The following is a 21,110-nucleotide window of genomic DNA, read 5'->3' as shown; positions in this document are numbered from 1 at the left end:
TCGTAATGCAACCCACCCCCTCCTCAATCGTGTCCCCTTGCTGCCCATCCAAGACTGGAGTCTGACAACACGGAGGCAGTGGTGGAGAGGCAGAGTTGGGTGTCATCAGCATACATGTAGAAGCTGACCCCTGTCTGTGGATGAGAGCGCCAAGGGGCAGCGTGTAGATGAGGAAGGGATCAAGGATAGACCATTGGGGAATTTCAGAGGTAACACTGCGGGGGGGTGGAGGGAAGAGAAGCTACTGTTGGAGAGAAACTGTGGCTCTGATCAGATAGGTAAGAGTTAAACCAAGCGGGTGCAGTCCCACCCAGCTGAAAAATGCAGCAGAGACATTGAAGGAGAGTGTGGTCAAACATGTCAAAGGCCTCAAGGAGGACAAGAAGGGATAAAGCACCATAGACAGAGGGAAGTTGTGACTTTGATTAGGGCCATTTCACTGCTTTGGTAGGGGTGGAAACCTGATTGGAGAGTTTCAACCATGGAGTTGCGGGAAAGTTGGGCACAGATCTGGAAAGTGACAACACCTTCAAGGACATTGGAGAGGAAAGGGAGATTGGAGATGGCGTAGTACTTTGGAAGGACAGAGAGGTCGAGGGTGCATTTTTTGAGGAGGGGATAATGGTGGTTCTGAAAGGGAAGGGGACAGAACCTGAGGAGAGGGAACCATTTACAATGTCAGCTGGCAAGGGGGGCCAGGAAAGGAAGATGGCTGGTCAGCAGTTTAGTGGGAATGGAGTCAAGGGAAGAGGAAGTCCGTCTCATGAATGAAATAAGCTCAGAAAGGGCATGAGAGAAACAAGAGAGAGATAGGGGGAGCATGGGGGGACGTTTGGCTTGATGGGCAAAAAAAGGAGGGAAGCGGTAGAGGGAGCTCAACGGATGCTATCAATCTTAGTGATAAAGAAGTCCATGAACTCCTTACACAATTCCCATCCTTCTACCGTGCTACCCAACTACACATTTCTGTCCATATATCTTTCTGAATGTACATGGGAGTGAAATGTGACCTAAAAGATACCAATACTTATCTCGATGTGTGAGCCCTGTAGACATCTTTTAAATGAAAATAAAAGAGAAAATTGTACTTCATGTATAGATTCTTAGTGATAATTATCACAAATTCCAGGGACCTAATCTGAAGTAAATGGATTTAGCCCCTGAATCAGAAGGCCATAATTTCATTGGGGCAACGTAATAAATGCCCTGCAGGATTAACTTAACTATTTAATTTTTTGGAAATAGATAAGACGGTTAAGCTGTGGAAAATCAGCGAGCGGGACAAAAGGCCGGAAGGGTACAACTTGAAGGATGAAGATGGTAGACTCAAAGACCCCTCCACAATCACGACCCTGCGGGTAAGGTCATTCATTGAATTGCACACTATGCCACAGATTACAGATGAGTAGACCAGACAGATTAAATCTGTTTCAATTCTAGCTGCAGGTACAATCAAATTTGTACCGATTTTACCCCCATTCTTTTACAAGCTATGTCTAGCGTATTGTGTGGCTATCTAGGTGCTTTCAGAGTAGAAGTGTGCGCACATGAGCAAATGGTGCAGGTTTTCTCAGCTAAATTCCCTTGAAGCTCAATGTGGCTAATATAACCCGAGGCAGCTTTGGCTCAGTGGTAGCACTCTGAGTCAGAAGGTCTTGAGTCCAAGCCTTGCTCCAGAGATTTGAGCACGTAATCTATGCTCACACTCCCTCGGTACTGCCTGACAGATGAGACATCAAACAAGGCCCTGCCTGCCGTCTCAGGTGGATGTAAAAAATATCGTGACACTATTCAAAGAAGGGCAGAGGCCCTGGCCAACATTTATCCCTCAACCAACATCACTAAAACAGGTTATCCGGTCATTTATCTCATTGCTGTTTGTGGGACCTTCCATACTTCCTACACGCTTTCATATATACACACCATCATCTCAGATACACATATAAATGAATGATTCAATTCTCCCACAGGTAATGTAAATTATGGAACGGAGCCATACAGACCAGGAAATAAACGTATTGTTCAGGTATCCTGATAGCCTGCTAGGTAAAGTGTAGCAAAAGCCACGCAGATCAGGAAGGTCCCATGTTTGGTCTCTGGACTGCGCTGAATTAGTGGATATCAGCCAGCACAACAGTTGAGGGGCCCAACAGTTGGTGCCAGTGCTAAGAATGGGGAAATTCATGCAGGGTTCCCTGTCCTGTTTGTTATCTGGTGAGCACTACTGGAAATGACGTATGTGTGGACGTTGGGTGGGGACAGGGTGAGGCACAGCTGTGATGCCCTCCCCAGTGAAATAGTCTCTCGATACTCCTGCATGAACAATGGACACTTGGACTATGAAATGAAGGGCTTCTGCCGCTTTCGGATCATTGCCCTCGCAAGGACTCAGCACCTTCAAGTCAGGAAGAGAGACAATTGGCCAAAAAAAGACCTCTGAACAGGAGGTTAGGAAGAGGTTCCACAAAACTGGAACAAATACAATAGGGTTCTTCATCCCAGCACCTGGATCACATGGGACTCAACTTTCACTAAATATTATCAACTTAATCTGAAACAAGATTCTAGAGTCTATGATGGCTGATATTAGCTGCCAAATGATAAACGCACGCCTGTTTTAAAAAATTCATTCTCAGGACGTGAGCAACACTGGCATGGTCAGATTTATTGGGCCTTCTCCTCGAGTCACCGCAGCCTTTGTGCTGATGGTGCTCCTCTGACATTCCACTACTTTAAGAGGCGTTGTTAACCTGTTTATTCTGAATGGGTTAACAACTGGGTTAAAATAGTGTAGGCAAGAACTTACATAAATGTGTTTAACTGGTACGCTGAAAAGTAGTGCATAAAGAAATTAAAGACACTAGTGTCTACCTTAAATGAGATTTTACTTTGAACCCTCATTACGAGCACTTTTATTTTCTTCAGAGCTCTCTTTTTATTTAGGAACCCTCAAAATTTTTATACAAACAACTCAATTCCTGGTTGATCTCTCCTCCCTTCCCCATTCCTGTTTGTATTACTTCATATAGATATATTAGACAGGTATTCTAAACATAGATGTTTTGAAGCGTTCAATATTACTGTCACAGTGTATAAACTCTCCATGAAATAACACTGCTGGAAAGTGCCCAAGGCTTGAAGTTGGTTCTGTCTGGGATGCGTCTGAGTGGACACGTTGCTACTGGTAACCGCTTAGCTGGTTCCAGACTGCTGGCTCACTTCCTTGCCTCCATAACAAGATGACACAGCCTGTTTAACAAACAAATGAGGCCGCGGCTTGCTTACTGCAGCAGAAATTTAGAGATTAGGCCTGACTCCGCCGGGGTTGTAAAGCTGAGAGTCTGGGATTTTCTATCTATTCGGTTGACGCGCTCGTTTTCTTTCCACTTCTGCCCAACGCCGGCTGACTCAGGAGATGAACGATTCCGCCATGGTTGGGTGTGAGAAAGCCCACGTTACGCATGGTTCATTGGCCATGCAGTTGTAAAACATGGCGGATAAAAGCAGTGGGAGGTAGGCAACCCTGGGCAGAGAACTTCTGTCAGGACTTGGCTACCTTTTTTCTTTAAAAAAAATGGAGGGAGAAATTGTTTTGGACGTGATACCAGTGCTGTGTTGTGAGTACTGTTATATATGCAAGCGCCAAATAACCTCCTGCTTTCAGCTGCAGTGTGTGTGCGACTCTGCTTTGCCTGCAATGTAGGAGGTGCCTCTGATACCATTTTATTTTTAAAAAACAGTGATTCAACGCAAATGTAAAATGTTCCATGATGACAGTTTGATTAACAAAACATCTGAAGTGCAAGAAGTTACCTGTTTGGGAAAGAGCGATTTGCTATGTGTAAGGAATCCATAAACATGATCTTTATGAGTCAGAGGGTTGTGGGTTCAAGTCCCACTCCAAAGACTAGAGCACAAAATCCAGATCGACACTCCCAGTTGGAGTACTGAGGGAGTGCTGCACTATCGGAGGTGCCGTCCTTCGGATGAGACGTTAACCGAGGCCGTGTCTGCCTTCTCAGGTGGACGTAAAAGATCCCACGACACTGTTCAAAGAAGAGCAGGGATGTTCTTCCGGTGCCCTGGCCGATATTTATCCTTCAACCAACACCTAAAACAGATTATCTGGTCAGTATCCGATTGCTGTTTGTGGGAGTCTCCCTCCTGCTCAGAGCCTACTCACTGTCCACAGCCCTGTAAAGTGCTGTGAGACATTTCTCTCCGCAATGTAAGCGCCTGTCACAACCTCAGGATGTCCCAAAGTGCTTAATAGCCAATGAAGTACGTTTGAAGTGTAGTCACTGTTATAATGTAGGAAATGCGGCAGCCAATTTGCATACAGCAAGATCCCAAAATCAGCAATGAGATAATGACCAGACAATCTGTTTTAGTGATGTTGGTTGAGGGATGAATGTTGGCCAGGACACTGGGAGAACTCAAATGCCCTTCTTCGAATAGTGCCATGAGATCTTTTACGTCCACCCGACAGGGCAGACGGGGCTTCGGTTTAACATCTCATCTGAAAGACGGCACCTCCGATAGTGCAGCACTCCCTTAGTACTGCACAGGGAGTTTTAGCCTAGATTTTGTGCTTGAGTCTCTGGAGTGGTGGCGTGAATCCACAACCTTCTGACTCAGAGATGAGAGTGCTACCGAGTGAGCTACGGCTGACTCCTTAATGTCAAATCTGCGTTTGGAGAGAGCGACATCATCCATGGGATCAATTGGAGGAGATGGAGAGGTAGAGCTAAGTGTCATCAGCGTGCATATAAAATCTGACCTCCATGCTTTTGGATGGTGTCGCTGAGGAGTAGCAAGGAAATGGTGAAGAAGAGACGGCCAAGGATGAACCCCTGGGGTGCATCAATAGAGACAATGCAGGCGCAGAATGAGAACAGTTGGAGGCGATTGAAGGGCTGGTTCCCCGATAAGGTGCTCCCATCAAGACTTGGCTGTTGTAAGGAGCTCTGGTTGGGAAATCATAGGCCCAGAGCCCCTAATTTTCTGTCCATTCATTTAAATAGATGGAAAAATAAAATGGAGTGGGGGGAGGGCAGCCAGACCATAATTTCCTGACCAGCACTCCCTGAGAACTGCCACTTACCGGGAGCGACCGATTAGGGAATCAGCCCTGTAGAGTGTCTATGATGGGACAGGTCGGAGTGGAATCAGGAGAGAGCCGGACAATGGGGCAGAAATGTTCGAGGGAGACCGGAATACCGATGGGATCGGAAGCAGCGGGAAGGATGAGGAGGGATTTTCCCATCCATCTGTCTCTGCTTCCTGAAATCCGGAGAGACTGAATTTACAAGTAAATAGTTCCTTTTACTTACCGTTAATTTTTTTTTTTACTTCACTTTCGGCATTCCATCCTTTATTCTTCCTCATCTTCCCCTGTGCCATGTCTGTGAAGAAACAGAAAATTAACGCCTGGTGAAAGGAGAGGCAAAGGCAAGAGGATGGGAAGGTGGAATATGTAAAAAGGGAGCTTTGTGTGCATGATGTTAATCCCATCAGCAAGAGGATTTAGTGGGCACGATAAAAGGAGCGGGGTCTGTGATTTGTTGAAGATTAGAACATCTACCACAACAGAATAGTGATCTCTAGACACCAGCCAGCCAAAAGAGACTTTGAGGTCATGTGTTTTTAATTATAAAAAAATTAATTTTTAATTTAAGTCTGAACTTAGCTTGGTGGGGGAAACTGCATGATTTGGCTCCAACAAAATTAACTGCACTTGTTCTTAGGTCAGTTGTTCAGGGAGCAAAATCTATGAACATAGATACTTGAAGGAAAGGCTATTGAACCCAACAATCCCATTCCTTTTTGATAGGTCAACCCCCACTTAGATACTTTCTCACCATTATCCTGATTCCCTTGTCTCGCCAGAATAGCATCTAATTATTTCTTGAACCTATTCATACAGTCTGCTTCACCCCCGGTAACTTGTCAGCCGTGGCTCAGTGGTGGCACTCTCGCCTTTGAGTCAGAAGGTCGTGGGTTCAAGCCCGACTCCAAAGATTTGAGCACATAGTTCAGTTCAGTGCAGTACTGAGGGAGGGCTGCACTGTTGCCTTGTTCGGGCAAACGTAAAAGATCCCACAGCACTCCTGAAGAAGAGTAGGGATTTCTCCTGGTGTCCCGGTCAACATTTATCTCCCATCCAAGGGTAAAACAGATTATCTGGTCATTTATCTCACTTGCTGTTTGTGGGATCTTGCTGCATGCGAGTTGCTTGCTGTATTTGCCTGCATAGGAACAGTGACTACAGTTCAAAAATAAGTCATTGCCAAATACTTTGGGATAGCCCAAGAATGTGAAGGTACTGCATAAATGTAAGGGGCCAGATTTTGCTAGAGCCGGGCATCACACGACGTGACCCTTTAGTTAGACATTTTCGTGCAGGTTTAGGTTTTTACATTTTTTACTCACAAAGTTGCTGGAAGTATGAGCTGATACCAGCGCGGCCAGGGCATCTGGGACCTTGGTGAACAACGGAACAAATAGTCTATCTCCTTAACAAATGGGATTAAAGGATTGAGAAATAAGCAGAGGGGGGACTGAGAAGGAGGGTGAATTAGAGTTGGTGAATTCAATGTTAGATCAAGCATGGAAAGAGAAATAAAGAGAGGGAACGAAAGATTCATTTAAGAGAGAGACAAAAAAAGAGAAAGAAGGAAAAGTAAGAAAAAAAATTATAAATTTAAAATTTGACATTTTTAAAATCTCCTAAAATAATTCACAACCTGCAGGAATGAGACTCCACACATTTAGTTGTTTACTTTCTGGGGAAGTCATTAACAATTATCATGTCGTTAAAAGGGTACTTACGCTATTAATTACTAGACTTAACTTTCTGTGGCGCGTTTAGTGGGTAATTAATGTGCAAATGCAGCAACTTCATGAAAATCACGGGGAGGTTAGTGCGAGATGCCGTTTTCGCAAAGCGAACGGCAGAGCGACACAAATCTTCCAGCCACGTGTGGCGATTCACAATTCACAGGGGTATCCCTTCCTCACTTCAAGTTGCTGGCCGATTTACGCATTGATAGCAGCGTGCGTCTTGCAGACGCCGTCATTTGTTCCGCAAAATCTGGCCCAAGTTCTTTCCAGTTCTGTCAATCCCTTTCATATAATCTCGAAAACTTCCTGTAGTGTGTGAAAAGATTGGCGGTGTTTCAGTGTGATAAGGCACTGTACAAATGCAAGTGTTATTATTAGAAATGAAACATAAATTCGAGTTGCTAGGGAAACGTGAATCAGCTGCGGCCTGTCCCAGTGGTTCTAATGCCTGCTTTGAACTCAGCACATTTCCCTCTGACTAAAGCTCGTGCCTCAGGAACCCTGAAGTTACCAAGTAAAATATGCTTGATGGAAATGGTGTCGGACAGTGGAGCAAGAGAGGTTTAACTTACCTCTGCGGGAGTTAATGTGATTATTGATCAAAGATGAAGAGGGGAGAAAAAAAATCTGCACGTTTGATGAATGGCATATTAATATTTATATCGCTGGTCAGGGAATGGTGTGGGGGGAGGGGATGTAAGAAAGTATTCCGACGGAGATCACTTCAGTCTAAACGAGACCCCCAAAAGAAAGCTGTTGGGGCTTGGTGACCTCGTCCACGAGAGAGCCTTGGGATCATGTGACACTCGCTTTTAAAGCCCTTTCTGTCACAATGACAGTGCAGGCAAGCAATGCAGTAATGGATTTCAGTCTTTCGGATCATCGGTAGGGTTGTCCTGGAGTCTCCAGGAATTAAATATTAATCTCCTGGACACTGCTGCGAGCAACCACCCAGGAGAAAAATCCTAAGGACATTAAACAAAATTTTGATTTCTTTTCATTTTCTTTGAACGCTTTTGTTTATTAGTTATATTATTAGTTTATTAGTTATTAAATAAAATCTAGAATTAAAAAAAACTAGTATCAATAATGGTGGCCATGAAACTACCGGATTGTCGTAAAAACCCATCATGTTCACTAATGTCCTTTAGGGAAGGAAACCTGCCGTCCTTACCCGGTCTGGCCTATCTGTGACTCCAGACCCACAGCAATGTGGTTGATCCTTAATCGCATTCTGAAATGGCCTAGCAAGCCACTCAGTTGTACAATCTCACTACAAAAAGTCATAATAAGAATAAATCCGGACGGACCACGAGGCATCAGACCACTAGGCACCGGACACAACAAAGGCAAACCAAGCCCAGTCGACCCTGCAAAGTCCTCCTCACCAATATCTGGGGACTTGTGCCAAAATTGGGAGAGCTGTCCCACAGACTAGTCAAGCAACAGCCTGACATAGCCATGCTCACAGAATCATACCTTTCAGCCAATGTCACAGACTCTTCCATCACCATCCCTGGGTATGTCCTGTCCCACCGGCAGGACAGACCAACCAGAGGTGGCGGTACAGTGATATACAGTCAGGAAGGAGTGGCCCTGGGAGTCCACAACATTGACTCTGGAGCCCATGAAATCTCATGGCATCAGGTCAAACATGGGCAAGGAAACCTCCTGCTGATTACCACCTACCGTCCTCCCTCAGCTGATGAATCAGTCCTCCTCCATGTTGAACACCACTTGGAGGAAGCACTGAGGGTAGCAAGGGCACAAAATGTACTCTGGGTGGGGGACTTCAATGTCCATCACCAAGAGTGGCTCGGTAGCACCACTACTGACCGAGCTGGCCGAGTCCTGAAGGACATAGTTACCAGACTGGGCCTGCGGCAGGTGGTGAGCGAACCAACACGAGAAGAAACCTACTTGACCTCGTCCTCACCAATCTACCTGCAGATGCATCTGTCCATGACAATATTGGTAGGAGTGACCACCGCATAGTCCTTGTGGAGACGAAATCCCGTCTTCACACTGAGGACACCATCCAACGTGTTGTGTGGCACTACCACCGTGCTAAATGGGATAGATTCAGAACAGATCTAGCAGCTCAAAACTGGGCATCCATGAGGCACTGTGGGCCATCAGCAGCAGCAGAATTGTATTCCAGCACAATCTGTAACCTCATGGCTCGGCATATTCCTCACTCTACCATTACCAACAAGCCAGGGGATCAACCCTGGTTCAATGAGGAGTGTAGAAGAGCATGCCGGGAGCAGCACCAGGCGTACCTAAAAATGAAGTGCCAACCTGGTGAAGCTACAACACAGGACTACATGCATGCTAAACAGCGGAAGCAACATACTATAGACAGAGCTAAGCAATTCCACAACCAACGGATCAGATCAAAGCTCTGCAGTCCTGCCACATCCAGTCGTGAATGGTGGTGGACAGTTAAACAACTAACGGGAGGAGGAGGCTCTGCAAACATCCCCATTCTCAATGATGGCAGAATCCAGCACGTGAGTGCAAAAGACAAGGCTGAAGCGTTTGCAACCATCTTCAGCCAGAAGTGCCGAGTGGATGATCCATCTCAGCCTCCTCCCAATATCCCCACCATCACAGAAACCAGTCTTCAACCATTTCGATTCACTCCACGTGATATCAAGAAACAGCTGGATACAGCAAAGGTTATGGGCCCCGACAACATGAAGACTTGTGCTCCAGAACTAGCCGTGCCTCCAACCAAACTGTTCCAGTACAGCTACAACACTGGCATCTACCCGACAATGTGGAAAATTGCCCAGGTATGACCACAAAAAGCAGGACAAATCCAATCCAGCCAATTACCGACCAATAAGTCTACTCTCAATCATCAGCAAAATGATGGAAGGTGTCGTCGACAGTGCTATCAAGCGTCACTTACTCACCAATAACCTGCTCATCGATGCTCAGTTTGGGTTCCGCCAGGACCACTCGGCTCCAGACCTCATTACAGCCTTGGTCCAAACATGGACAAAAGAGCTGAATTCCAGAGGTGAGTTGAGAGTGACTGCCCTTGACATCAAGGTAGCATTTGACCGAGTGTGGCACCAAGGAGCCCAAGTAAAATTGAAGTCAATGGGAATCAGGGGAAAAACTCTCCAGTGGCTGGAGTCATATCTAGCACAAAGGAAGATGGTAGTGGTTGTTGGAGGCTAATCATCTCAGCCCCAGGACATTGCTGCAGGCGTTCCTCAGGGCAGTGTCCCAGGCCCAACCATCTTCAGCTGCTTCATCAATGACCTTCCCTCCATCATAAGGTCAGAAATGGGTATGTTCGCTGATGATTGCACAATGTGCAGTTCCATTCGCAACCCCTCAGATAATGAAGCAGTCCATGCCCGCATGCAGCATGACCTGGACAACATCCATGCTTGGGCTGATAAGTGGCAAGTAACATTCGCGCCAGACAAGTGCCAGGCAATGACCATCTCTGACAAGAGAGAGTCTAACCACCTCCCCTTGACATTCAACAGCATTACCATCGCCGAATCCCCCACCATCAACATCCTGGGGGTCACCATTGACCAGAAATTAACTGGACCAGCCACATAAATACTGTGGCTACGAGAGCAGGTCAGAGGCTGGGTGTTCTGCAGTGAGTGACTCACCTCCTGACTCCCCAAAGGCTTTCCATCATCTACAAGGCACAAGTCAGGAGTGTGATGGAATACTTTCCACTTGCCTGGATGAGTGCAGCTCCAATGACACTCAAGAAGCTCGACACCATCCAGGACAAAGCAGCCCGCTTGATTGGCACCCCATCCACCACCCTAAACATTCACTCCCTTCACCACTGGCGCACAGTGGCTGCAGTGTGTTCCATCCACAGGATGCACTGCAGCAACTCGCCTCGGCTTCTTCGACAGCACCACCCAAACCCGCGACCTCTCCCACCTCGAAGGATAAGGGCAGCTGGCACATGGGAACAATACCACCTGCACGTTCCCCTCCAAGTCACACACCATCCCGACTTGAAAATATATCGCCGTTCCTTCATCGTCACTGAGTCAAAATCCTGGAACTCCCTTCCTAACAGCACTGTGGGAGAACCTTCACCACACGGACTGCAGCGGTTCAAGGCGGCGGCTCACCACCACCTTCTCAAGGGCAATTAGGAATGGGCAATAAATGCTGGTCTTGCCAGCGACGCCCACATCCCATGAACGAATAAAAAATATATAAATATTGAAGATGGTAAAAAAGGCTGTTTGACTGGGCAGGGTGGCAAAAAGTGGGAGGTCATGTAATGAAACTTCCAGGAATACGTCCAACCAGAGTTGGTAATCCTAATCATTGGACTGCACATCTCCTTTCCAAGAGGTGCCCCTTTAAAAGGGGACAGGGGAACAGAGTTCATTTTTTATTGCTTGCTGGATGGGATTTTGCTTTAATTTGAAAAGCAGAGCCTATTGCACTATTTGAGTAGTTGCCAAAATACAGATGCGATAGAAAAAAAAATGGAGTCCTTTGGTTGCCCTCATGATAGAATGCAGGATCTCTCTGAGGCCTGACTCCCTCTGTCTGCGGCCCTCAGCAGACCAGCTGTCCATGTGTGCATGGGTCTTCCTTCATGACAGAACTGGGATTCAGTGCTGCCCCGTCTTCCCCTTGCTGTCCAGCAATAACACTATTGCGTAGGTACACTCTCCTTCCGTAATGGGAGGCAGCACTCTCCCAGAATGCATAGGGCAATTGACAAGGGCCTATCCTATTAAAGCTATAGTCCCTGTAGTTTAAATAGAACTCTTGGTCCTATAATCTCATATGCCAACTGCCCATGTTTGACGAGGACAGGTAGTCCACCCGCAGTGTGTGGAGGCTTTCAAACCTCTGCAGCAGCTGCAGGAGGTAGGAGCTACAGAGTGGCATGTGGCAGGACAGGACCTGCATCAAATTTGAAGGGGAGAAATGGAAGGCAAGTGTTAGCATTAACTGGGGTGAGTGTCAGCTTTAACGAGAGGAACAGAGTGTCGGCATTAACTAGGAGAGGAGAATGCAGTATTAACTAGAGGAACAGAGTGTTGGCATTAACTAGGAGAGGAGAATGCAGTATTAACTAGAGGAACAGAGGTCAGCATTAACTAGGGGAGGAGAATGCAGTATTAACTAGAGGAACAGAGGTCAGCATTAACTAGGGGAGGAGAATGCAGTATTAACTAGAGGAACAGAGGTCAGCATTAACTAGGGGAGGAGAATGCAGTATTAACTAGGGGAGGAGAGTGCAGTATTAACTAGGGGAGCAGCATGTCAGCATTAAACAGGTGGGGGGGGGGGAAGTGCAGCATTAACTAGGGGAGGAGAGTTCAATATTAACTGTGGGAGGAGAGTTCAGTATTAACTAGGGGAGGAGAGTTCAGTATTAACCAGGTGGGGAGAATGTCAGCATTAACTGTGGGGGTGGGGGGCGGAGAGTGTCAACATTAACTTGGGAAGGAGAGTTGGTGACACCGTCGTATTGGACTCTATTAAGAGCAGCAGTTTGTGCTGGCAAAAGGGAGAAATATGGGCCCCGATATTCGGGTGGAGGCGGGATGGTGGGGGCGGGGTGGTGAATGGGCGCTCGGGTGACATAAAAAATGTCCGTTTCCCACGCGATCGCAATTCAGTTGGTGCCACTTAATGTGGCTTCTGCGCTTGCCGTCCAAAAGCTGCGCAGCGGGCGGACTGCGCATCCGCATCACAGGCTGTCAGCTGGAGGAGCTCTATTTAAAGGGGCAGTCCTCCAATGGCTTATCCTGGAGCAAACACCCACACACCACGGTGAAGCAGCACAGGGGTAAGGCTGCTCCAAGGTTCAACGATGCCTCACTCCAGGTGCTACTGAATGAGGTGAGGAGGAGGAAGGATGTGTTTTACCCGGCGGATGGGAGGACGTGCCCTGCCTCTGCCACCAAGAAGGCCTGGCTCGAGGTGGCAGACGAGGTCACCAGCAGCAGCAACATCTCGTGCACATGGATCCAGTGCAGAAAGCACTTCAATGACCTAACTAGGTCAGCAAAAGTGAGTACACTTATTGATTCTCCTACATTCTGTCTTCCACATCACCGCCCCCAGCCCCCAACTCATTCTGCACTGCCAACACTACTCTAACACATCACTCCTCACACCCACTCAAAGCTCATCCTCAACTTACCTTCACTTCCTCAGAACTTCCTCACCTCCCCATTAGTCACCCACCACTACCACTCAACCCAATCCTCATGCAATGTCATGGCTGTGCCTCATACTCACCCTCTGATGCATCTCTTTCACGGTCAGCCACACCCAAACCAATGCATTCATCGATTGGCCAAATCACCATCACTCACTCACGCATCTGTACTTTCTCCCCTCATATGAGAAGAGAGCCCAGAATGCATGGGAGAGGGCGAGGACCAGAGAGGGGGGCCGCAACGAATCGTCATCCTCACAGAGGCGGAGCAGGAGGTGCTGGAGCTCAGCTGAACCCTCGAGTGCCTGTCCGTCGGGGACATCGAGAGTGGCACCCCACAAACATCTGGTGACATGACTTTAACATTCATCACACACAATATGAATTGATGTTAACATGCCTTGCCATCTTCAGCACCTCAGTATGCTCATCACAACATGACACATCTGTGATGATGCTTATTATTGTCTTCTGTTCTCTTACCGGGCCTTCAGTGACTGCTGTGACGCCAGAGGTGATTCCTCAGAGGACCTGCCGGCCTCTGAGGGTGCACACACATGAGCACGAGCAGACACTGGTGGCAGAGGCAACTGCGGAGAGTCCGCGTCGGTGGGAGCGCTCCTCTCCAGGCTCTGCTCAGCTGGACGCAGATGCGGAACCCTAGGGGCCATCCTTTAAAATGAGAATGATCGAGGGACGGCAGCACATTTGCGAGGTACTGGAACAGGTGCCATGCACACTCTCCATAAAAGCGACGAGGATGGAGGAGTCCAGGACAATTAGAAAATATCAACGGGATTAGACAAAGTCAAAATGGATTTATGAAAGGGAAATCATGTTTGACAAACCTACTGGAGTTTTTTGAAGATGTAACTGGTAGAATAGATAAGGGAGAACCAGTGTATACGGTTTATTTGGATTTTCAGAAGGCCTTTGATGAAGTCCCACATATGAGGTTAGTGTGCAGAATTAAAGCACATGGGATTTGGGGTAATATACTGACATGGATTGAGAATTGGTTAACAGAGAGTAGAATAAATGGGTCTTTTTTGGGGTGGGAGGCGGTGACTAGTGGGGTACCGCAAGGATCAGTGCTTGGGCCCCAGCTATTCACAATATATAAAAATGATTTGGATGAGGGAACCAAATGTGATATTTCCAAGTTTGCTGACGACACAAAACTAGGTGGGATTGTGAGTTGTGAGGAGAATGCAAAAAGGCTTCAAGGTGATTTAGACAAGTTGAGTGAGGGGTGCAAATACATGGCATTTGCAGTACAATGTGGATAAATGTGAAATTATCCACTTCGGAAGGAAAAACAGAAAGGCAGAGTATTATTTAATAGGTGATAGATTGGGAAATGTTGATGTACAAAGGGACCTGGGTGTCCTTGTACACCAGTCATTGAAAGCAAACATGCAGGTGCAGCAAGCAGTTAGGAAGGCAAATGGTATGTTGGCCTTCATTGCAAGAGAATTTGAGTACAGGAGCAAGGATGTCTTACTGCAGTTATACAGGGCCTTGGTGAGACCACATCTGGAGTATTGTGTGCAGTTTTGGTCTCCTTATCTAAGAAAGGATATACTTGCCATTGAGGGAGTGCAGTGAAGGTTCACCAGACTGATTCCTGGGATGGCAGGACTGTCGTATGAGGAGAGATTGGGTCGACTTGGCCTGTGTTCACTCGAGTTTAGAAGAATGAGAGGGGATCTCATTGAAACATATAAAATTCTGATACGGCTAGACAGACTGGATGCAGGGAGGATGTTTCTCCTGGCTGGGGGGTCCAGAACGAGGGGTCACAGTCTCAGGATACAGGGTAGGACATTTAGGACTGAGATGAGGAAAAATTTCTTCACTCAGAGGGTGGTGAACCTGTGGAATTCTCTACCACAGAAGGCTGTGGAGGCCAAGTCACTGAATATATTTAAGAAGGAGCTAGATAGATTTCTAGACACAAAAGGCATCAAGGGGTATGGGGAGAGAGTGGGAATATGGTATTGAGATAGAGGATCAGCCATGATCATATTGAATGGCGGTGCAGGCTCGAAGGGCCGAATGGCCTACTCCTACTCCTATTTTCTATAGGAAACTCCTGCATGAGTGAAACGGTGGCACAGGTATGGGAGGGAATCTCTGAGATACTGTCACAGGGATGTGAGCAACTCTCTGAGATAATGTCATAGGTAAGTGCGGGAATGTCTGCGATGGAGAGAAGGCTAGCCTCCATTGAGCTTCAAGCATGGCTCACAAATGAGTCCATTCAGGCCCTGACAGGGCCGTTTGGACTCACAGTGAACAACATTCTGCCGCCTTAAAAAGGCAGACAGATACACTAGCACAGGCCTTACAAGGCATCACACATGTCCTCCAAACTGTTGTCCAGCAGAATGGTAGAAGTCATGTGGGCCTGGCCCAGGGGAGGGATGATGGCGAAAGGGGACATGGAAGTGCGGACGTCACTCAAAGCAGTCTCACCCATCTCACCTGTTGCCCCCCTCTCAACCAGTACCCGCAATGCTGCGCCCTTTCTAGGTGGCCGAGTCTGACCCTGCACAGGTGCAGGTGGAGCAGTCTTTGGAGGGGCCCTCACGGGCACTGAAACCCAGAGGGCATAGGCCCAAAGCATCTAATTGGTCAGGACATGGACAAGAGCAACCTGCCACTACCTCTGCTGCAACCACAGGGGATGCACCATGTCGAAGTAGTAGAAAGAGAAAGGCGAAGGTTTTGTAAGCACAAAGGGTATGCACAAGGGTGCTTGACGGTTGGTCATGTTTTTCATATTAAAATCACATTAAATATTATGATTGTCACCACTCCTGCCACGTCTTGGCCATTCTTGATTAGCTTTCGTGATAGGGCCCTTTCATGAGGTTCACCAGGAACAGCGATACTTGATGCCACTCATTGGGTCACTTTACATTGGGTGTACATGTAGTTACAGGACTGTTTTGTGCAGGGAGGGGTGGGCGGCCTGGTGTGGGCACTGCTCTGTCCAGGTGGTCTGAGGACGGGACTGTTCACACTCTCTGATGTTAGGAGAACCATTCACATATTAGTGACTCCCTGGCCTCACGAGCAGCCAGGTGAGCCGCTGTTCTGCCCATGGGTTGCTCCTGCTCCTCCTCCTCCTTCATGTGGGTGGCAGATGTGGATGGGACCTCCTCAAGTGGCACCCCTCTCTGTTGTGCCATGTTGTGCAGGGCACAACACACTACTATAATGCGTCCCACTCTCTCTGGTGCGTATTGAAGCGCTCCCCCAGAACGACCAAGGCACCTAAATCACATCTTGAGCAGCCCTATAGCCATGCTCAATTGTAAACTTGGTGGCGATGTGGCTGTTGTTATATCGACGCTGTTGCTCAGTGATGGGGTTCCTCAGAGGTGTCATGAGCCATGTGTGCAGGGGGTATCCCTTGTCCCCGAGGAGCCAGCCCTTAAGGGTGTTCAGTGCGTAGAAGAGGGGCAAGAATTTGGATGCCCTCAGGATGAAGGAATCGTGGCAGCTGCCAGGGAATCTGGCGCACACGTGAAGGAATCTTTTGCAGTGGTCACAAACGAGCTGAGTGTTGATGGAGTGATAGCCCTTCCTGTTGATGAACAGTCCTGGCTTGTGCAGAGGTGCTCGTATTGCTATATGGGTGCAATCGATTGCACCCTGTACACGTGGGAAGCCAGCCAGAGAGTAGAATCCCACCACCCTCTCCATCTGGCAGAGGTCGTCCATGGGGAAGTTGACGTAATGCGAGGCCCTGCGAAACAAGACATCGGCGACCTGCCTTATGCACTTGTGTGCAGATGACTGAGAGACCCCGGCGATGTCCCCGGAGGCACCCTGGAACGATCTGGAGGCGAAGAAACTGAGGGCAATGGTGACTTTGACAGCGACAGGTAAGCAGATGCTGCTCGGCCCAGTCGGGAGTAGCTCGGTATGAAGGAAACTGCAGATGTCCTCGACTACCTGGCGACTGCCCCTGAGCCTCCGTGTGCACTGCTCCTCAGAGAGGTCCAGAAAGCTGAGCCTCGGTCTGTAGACCCTGTGGCGAGGGTAGTGCCTCCTGCAATGTCGCTCTCTCTGTTGTTGCCCTCTGTGCTCTTGTGCAGGTGCCTGTGGTGCAACATTGTGTTATGGAGCTCCAAGTGGCGGAGGTGGACGCCGTGCCTGGCGAGGCTGGTGATGTTGCTCGTCCTCGGATGTAGTGGTGGATGCAGCCATGGCGCACCCCATCCTTATGGTGTTGAGTTTGAGGGGGTCCGAAAAGTAGATAAATATGTGTGAACAGAAGAATTGAGAGTGGAAAGTAAGAATTTTCAGTGAAAACACAAAGATCTCGCAGCCGAAGGTTTGTCTGAAAGAACTGAGTGCCCTGCAGCAAGAACTCACATTTTCTCCCCAGCTGTCAAACAAGCATTTGAATGTCCCACTGGCTGCTGGCTGAAACACGTCTGGTAGAACACGGAGTGTTTCCCACAGCATGAGAAACATGCTGAAGATGCTTCAAAATCGGACCCCTGCCTCAATGTGGAGAACATTAAGTACTTCAAGTACTTAAACTATCTAAACAACTGTGTAAAGTATCACACTGGTGGACTTCCGCATTCAGGAGGCGTGCGCACCCAGACGCGTCAGTGGGGAACCCGGAAGTCTGCGGGTTGGAGCCGGTTTCCGAACCCGATCGGTATTTCCCTGATTTTTGGAGCCCCCGCCCCCCGCCTCCAGCGCACCCACTACTTCCCTGCAAAATTGAGCCCATGGGCTTTTCTGCTCTCTGGCCAAAAGGACAATATTCATTGTGCTACTTAACAAGCATCTCTGGTGGATCTCTGATAAGATTTGGGCTCAGTTCTGGTGCTCCACATGATTGAATAGCTTGCCACTGCCGAGGCTGGCACACTAAGAATGGCCACTTGGGGCGAGGTAATGGAAGACTGGCGGTGGAGAAAATTGTGAGGTGGCGGGTGGGGGGGGGATCCCAGCATTGCGGACCTTGATGTTACAGGATGTCTGCATCTGAACTATCTGCTTCTACAGGATACAGACTTTACAAAGTCTAGTTAACCACAGCTAAATCAGATTAACTCGGCCTACAAGCAGGCTTTATTTATCCCATTATCAATCAATCCCCACCCCCTCCCACGATCCATTCTACGCCGAGGATGTTAACTGAAGGAATTTAATTACGAAGCACGTTACCAAGAGAAGAAGCCAATTGAGAAGATAACCAACCTGACAGAAATTGAGAAAAGTGAAGTCAAGAAGCTTCAAATTGTTTGACTATATTTTTATTGTCACAACAAATTCCACAAAATCACATGTTTTACGAGCAGAGAATGAATCAATTTATAATGTTGGGGACTCAGTCGCATTTCTCCTGGTGTTTATAGATCCTGGAAACTAAAGAATTTTGTTTGTTACAGATGTTAGATAATAAGTTCTGTGGCTTTCTGTGTGCACGAGGTGCCTTGAGCCTCCAACTACACAGTATTGCACTGAAGTGTCAGCCTAGATTATATGCTCAAGTCTCTAGAGTAGGACTTGAACCCACAACCTTCTGATTGAGAGGTGAGAGTGCTACCCACTGAGCCACGGCTGATTCTGTAGTACTGAATAAGTGCTGTATTGTTAAAGATGCATCTTTCAGATGATACAACAACATCTTGCATTTATTTAGGGTAGAAAAAGCATCTTAAGACGCTTGTCAAACACAGGTACTGTCTGCCTCTTCAGGTGGACTTTAAAGATCTCGTGGTACAACTCAAAGAGTAGGGAGTTCTCCTGGTGTCCTAGCCAACGTGCTTTCATCAGCCAACACCACCAAAACTAACCGACGAATTGGTGATTCCGTGTTTGTGGGAAGTTGCTCAAGGAGGGTGGCTTCTGAATTTGAATACATTCCAGTGACTCTAAAAGTAGTTCACTGAAAATGTTTTTAGATGTTTTGCAATCCAGATCAGTCATGATCTAATTGAATGGTGGAACAGGCTCAAGGGGCTGAATGGCCTTCTCCTGAACCTATCTTCCTATGTTTCAAAGATGTGTGAAGCACTGTTATAAATGTAAGCATTTCAGATGGTGACAGTTTCAAAAGTGACCGGTAAATATTACTTCATGTAAAGGGGGAGCTTAAGGACATCTTTCATTTACAAATTCAAGTTCATCATTGCAGAAACCAGAGTGTCTCAGAAGGAGCTCCTGAGTAGACTGTTCAAAACACTTAAAAACTCTTCTTGACCAACTTTTTTGAAGGAGTTGATGACTCAACTGCTGTTATTGGGAGTCAGTTGCACATGTCCACTGTTCTGTTGAAACAAAATTAATTTTAGTAAAGGACACTAAAGATTTCAAATGACTCCTTCCGCACATCTGGATTGAGCAAGTTTCCACCTTCTCTCCTCTTGGTGCTGCCTCTTGCTGGAGTCGGAGTCCATGCGCACTGGACACACTCTGGTACTTGACCCAAAGTGGCCGCTCTTTATTTGGGAGCCTAGAGAGCGAGTGTCAGCAGACTGTTGGGCTGTGATGGTCATTCTGGTCCATGTGGTGGATGTAACATTAAGCCATTGAAGAGTTCCACAACACTTCTATTTATTATCAGATTATAGACATTTATCAAGTGTTAGTAAGAGGAAATATGTACCAGAAAGCCACCCTGTTGAGCAGTTTAACATTAGAAGTCATTTGAAATATTAATAATATTCATTGTTTTATTGAGTTATAAATGATTCATAAGTCTCTTTAATCAACTAAAGTAAATGAGAACGAGTATGTAATTCTGGGATGAATCTATTTCAAAATCGCAAAAAGAATTGCCACAGACAGGAAGGAGAAGAGTGGCAGACAGGAAGGAGAAGAGTGGCAGACAGGACGGAGAAGAGTGGCAGACAAGAAGGAGAAGAGTGGCAGACAGGAAAGAGACAGGAAACTAGTTCGGGCAACACTTTCCCTTACTGCAAACTGCTTTTGCGTCAGTGGCAGTTCTCAGCAATATAATGTTAAAAATCTGTTGGGGTAAAATGACACAGTGCAATATTCACAACCGAACATTTAGTGCATTTGTATAAAAATTCCTCTGTCTGCTATTTCAACAGAGGCGTTGACCTGTTTATTTTAAATGGGTGAACGGCTTCACTGAAACAGCGGACACATTAAGCAATCGGATGCTAATATCAGGCAGTGCAATTTTGTCCCGTGCATTATTCTAGTTCTCCCTAAGTGACACGGTACTAAGAATGTTACCCACTGGAATGCCATCCACGGTTGAATAGGCAGCCGATGCTGGCTATCCAGTCTCCCACGTGAAGAATGTCGCCACAGGTGAGGTCCACCCTGGTAAAACAGTAACCCCGAAACGAGTCTGTGCAATCAGGAGAGGAAGGGAGAAAACAGAGAGGGAAATTAAAAGCCAGCTGAAACGAGATGAGAGGGGAAAAGGCAAATCAAAGGATACTAGGCTGATGAAGCAGTGGAGGAGAGAGAATAAAATGGAGCCCATTTTGTTTTGCAAGATCTGAGGGGAGTCTGTCTGACATTCAGAAAATGAGATATTTTTAGTAAGACGCTGGCATTTTGTTAATGGGAGTGATAATAAATGCAGGAAGGAAGTTGGTACAGGAATTACATATGAATATTAAAAAGAAAGCATACACATGAATATTAAAAACACGACTGCTGCAGAATATCAGTAATTTATGCGAGCTGTTTTTAAAACTGGTGTTTCATTTGTTTTTAATTCCCACAGTCGCCCTGTAAATCCCATTGCCGCTACCATGAATTCAAAATAAACCAGCCCATTGATCTGGATGAAAGTCATGGCCCACCGATAACTCAGCCTGTTACTGAAACATAATATAAATAACCCCTTTGTTAAAAATGACTAAGTAATTATGGGCATTACAAGTATCCCTTCTTCCTACATTTCAGCTTACCCTAACTTAATATAATATCCTTGGATTTATGTAATGCTTTATCAAATCTGAAGCGTCTCAAAGGGCTTCTTCACTCATTGAATTCAATGGCTCATTTTGTGGGCAAGTTCAGCAGCCATTCTGGGCCAGGAACATCCGACAAATTGCTG

The 21,110-nt window shown here is 46.9% G+C and overlaps 1 protein-coding gene across 1 annotated transcript in view; it reads left to right on the top strand.

The window, feature by feature from the left end:
* The window catches only part of LOC137332192 (serine/threonine-protein phosphatase 2A 55 kDa regulatory subunit B beta isoform), a 273,962-nt gene that overhangs the window by 193,924 nt on the left and 58,928 nt on the right, over nucleotides 1-21,110 (top strand). The window contains exon 4 of the mRNA XM_067995888.1: nucleotides 1,246-1,358. Coding sequence (XP_067851989.1) covers nucleotides 1,246-1,358 — 113 coding nt within the window. The remainder of the gene's footprint in view (nucleotides 1-1,245; nucleotides 1,359-21,110) is intronic.

Source organism: Heptranchias perlo, chromosome 14, assembly GCF_035084215.1.
Source record: "Heptranchias perlo isolate sHepPer1 chromosome 14, sHepPer1.hap1, whole genome shotgun sequence".
NCBI lineage: Eukaryota > Metazoa > Chordata > Chondrichthyes > Hexanchiformes > Hexanchidae > Heptranchias > Heptranchias perlo.
The sequence above is the reverse complement of the archived record's forward strand: the minus strand, read 5'-3'. Positions and strand labels throughout refer to the sequence as shown.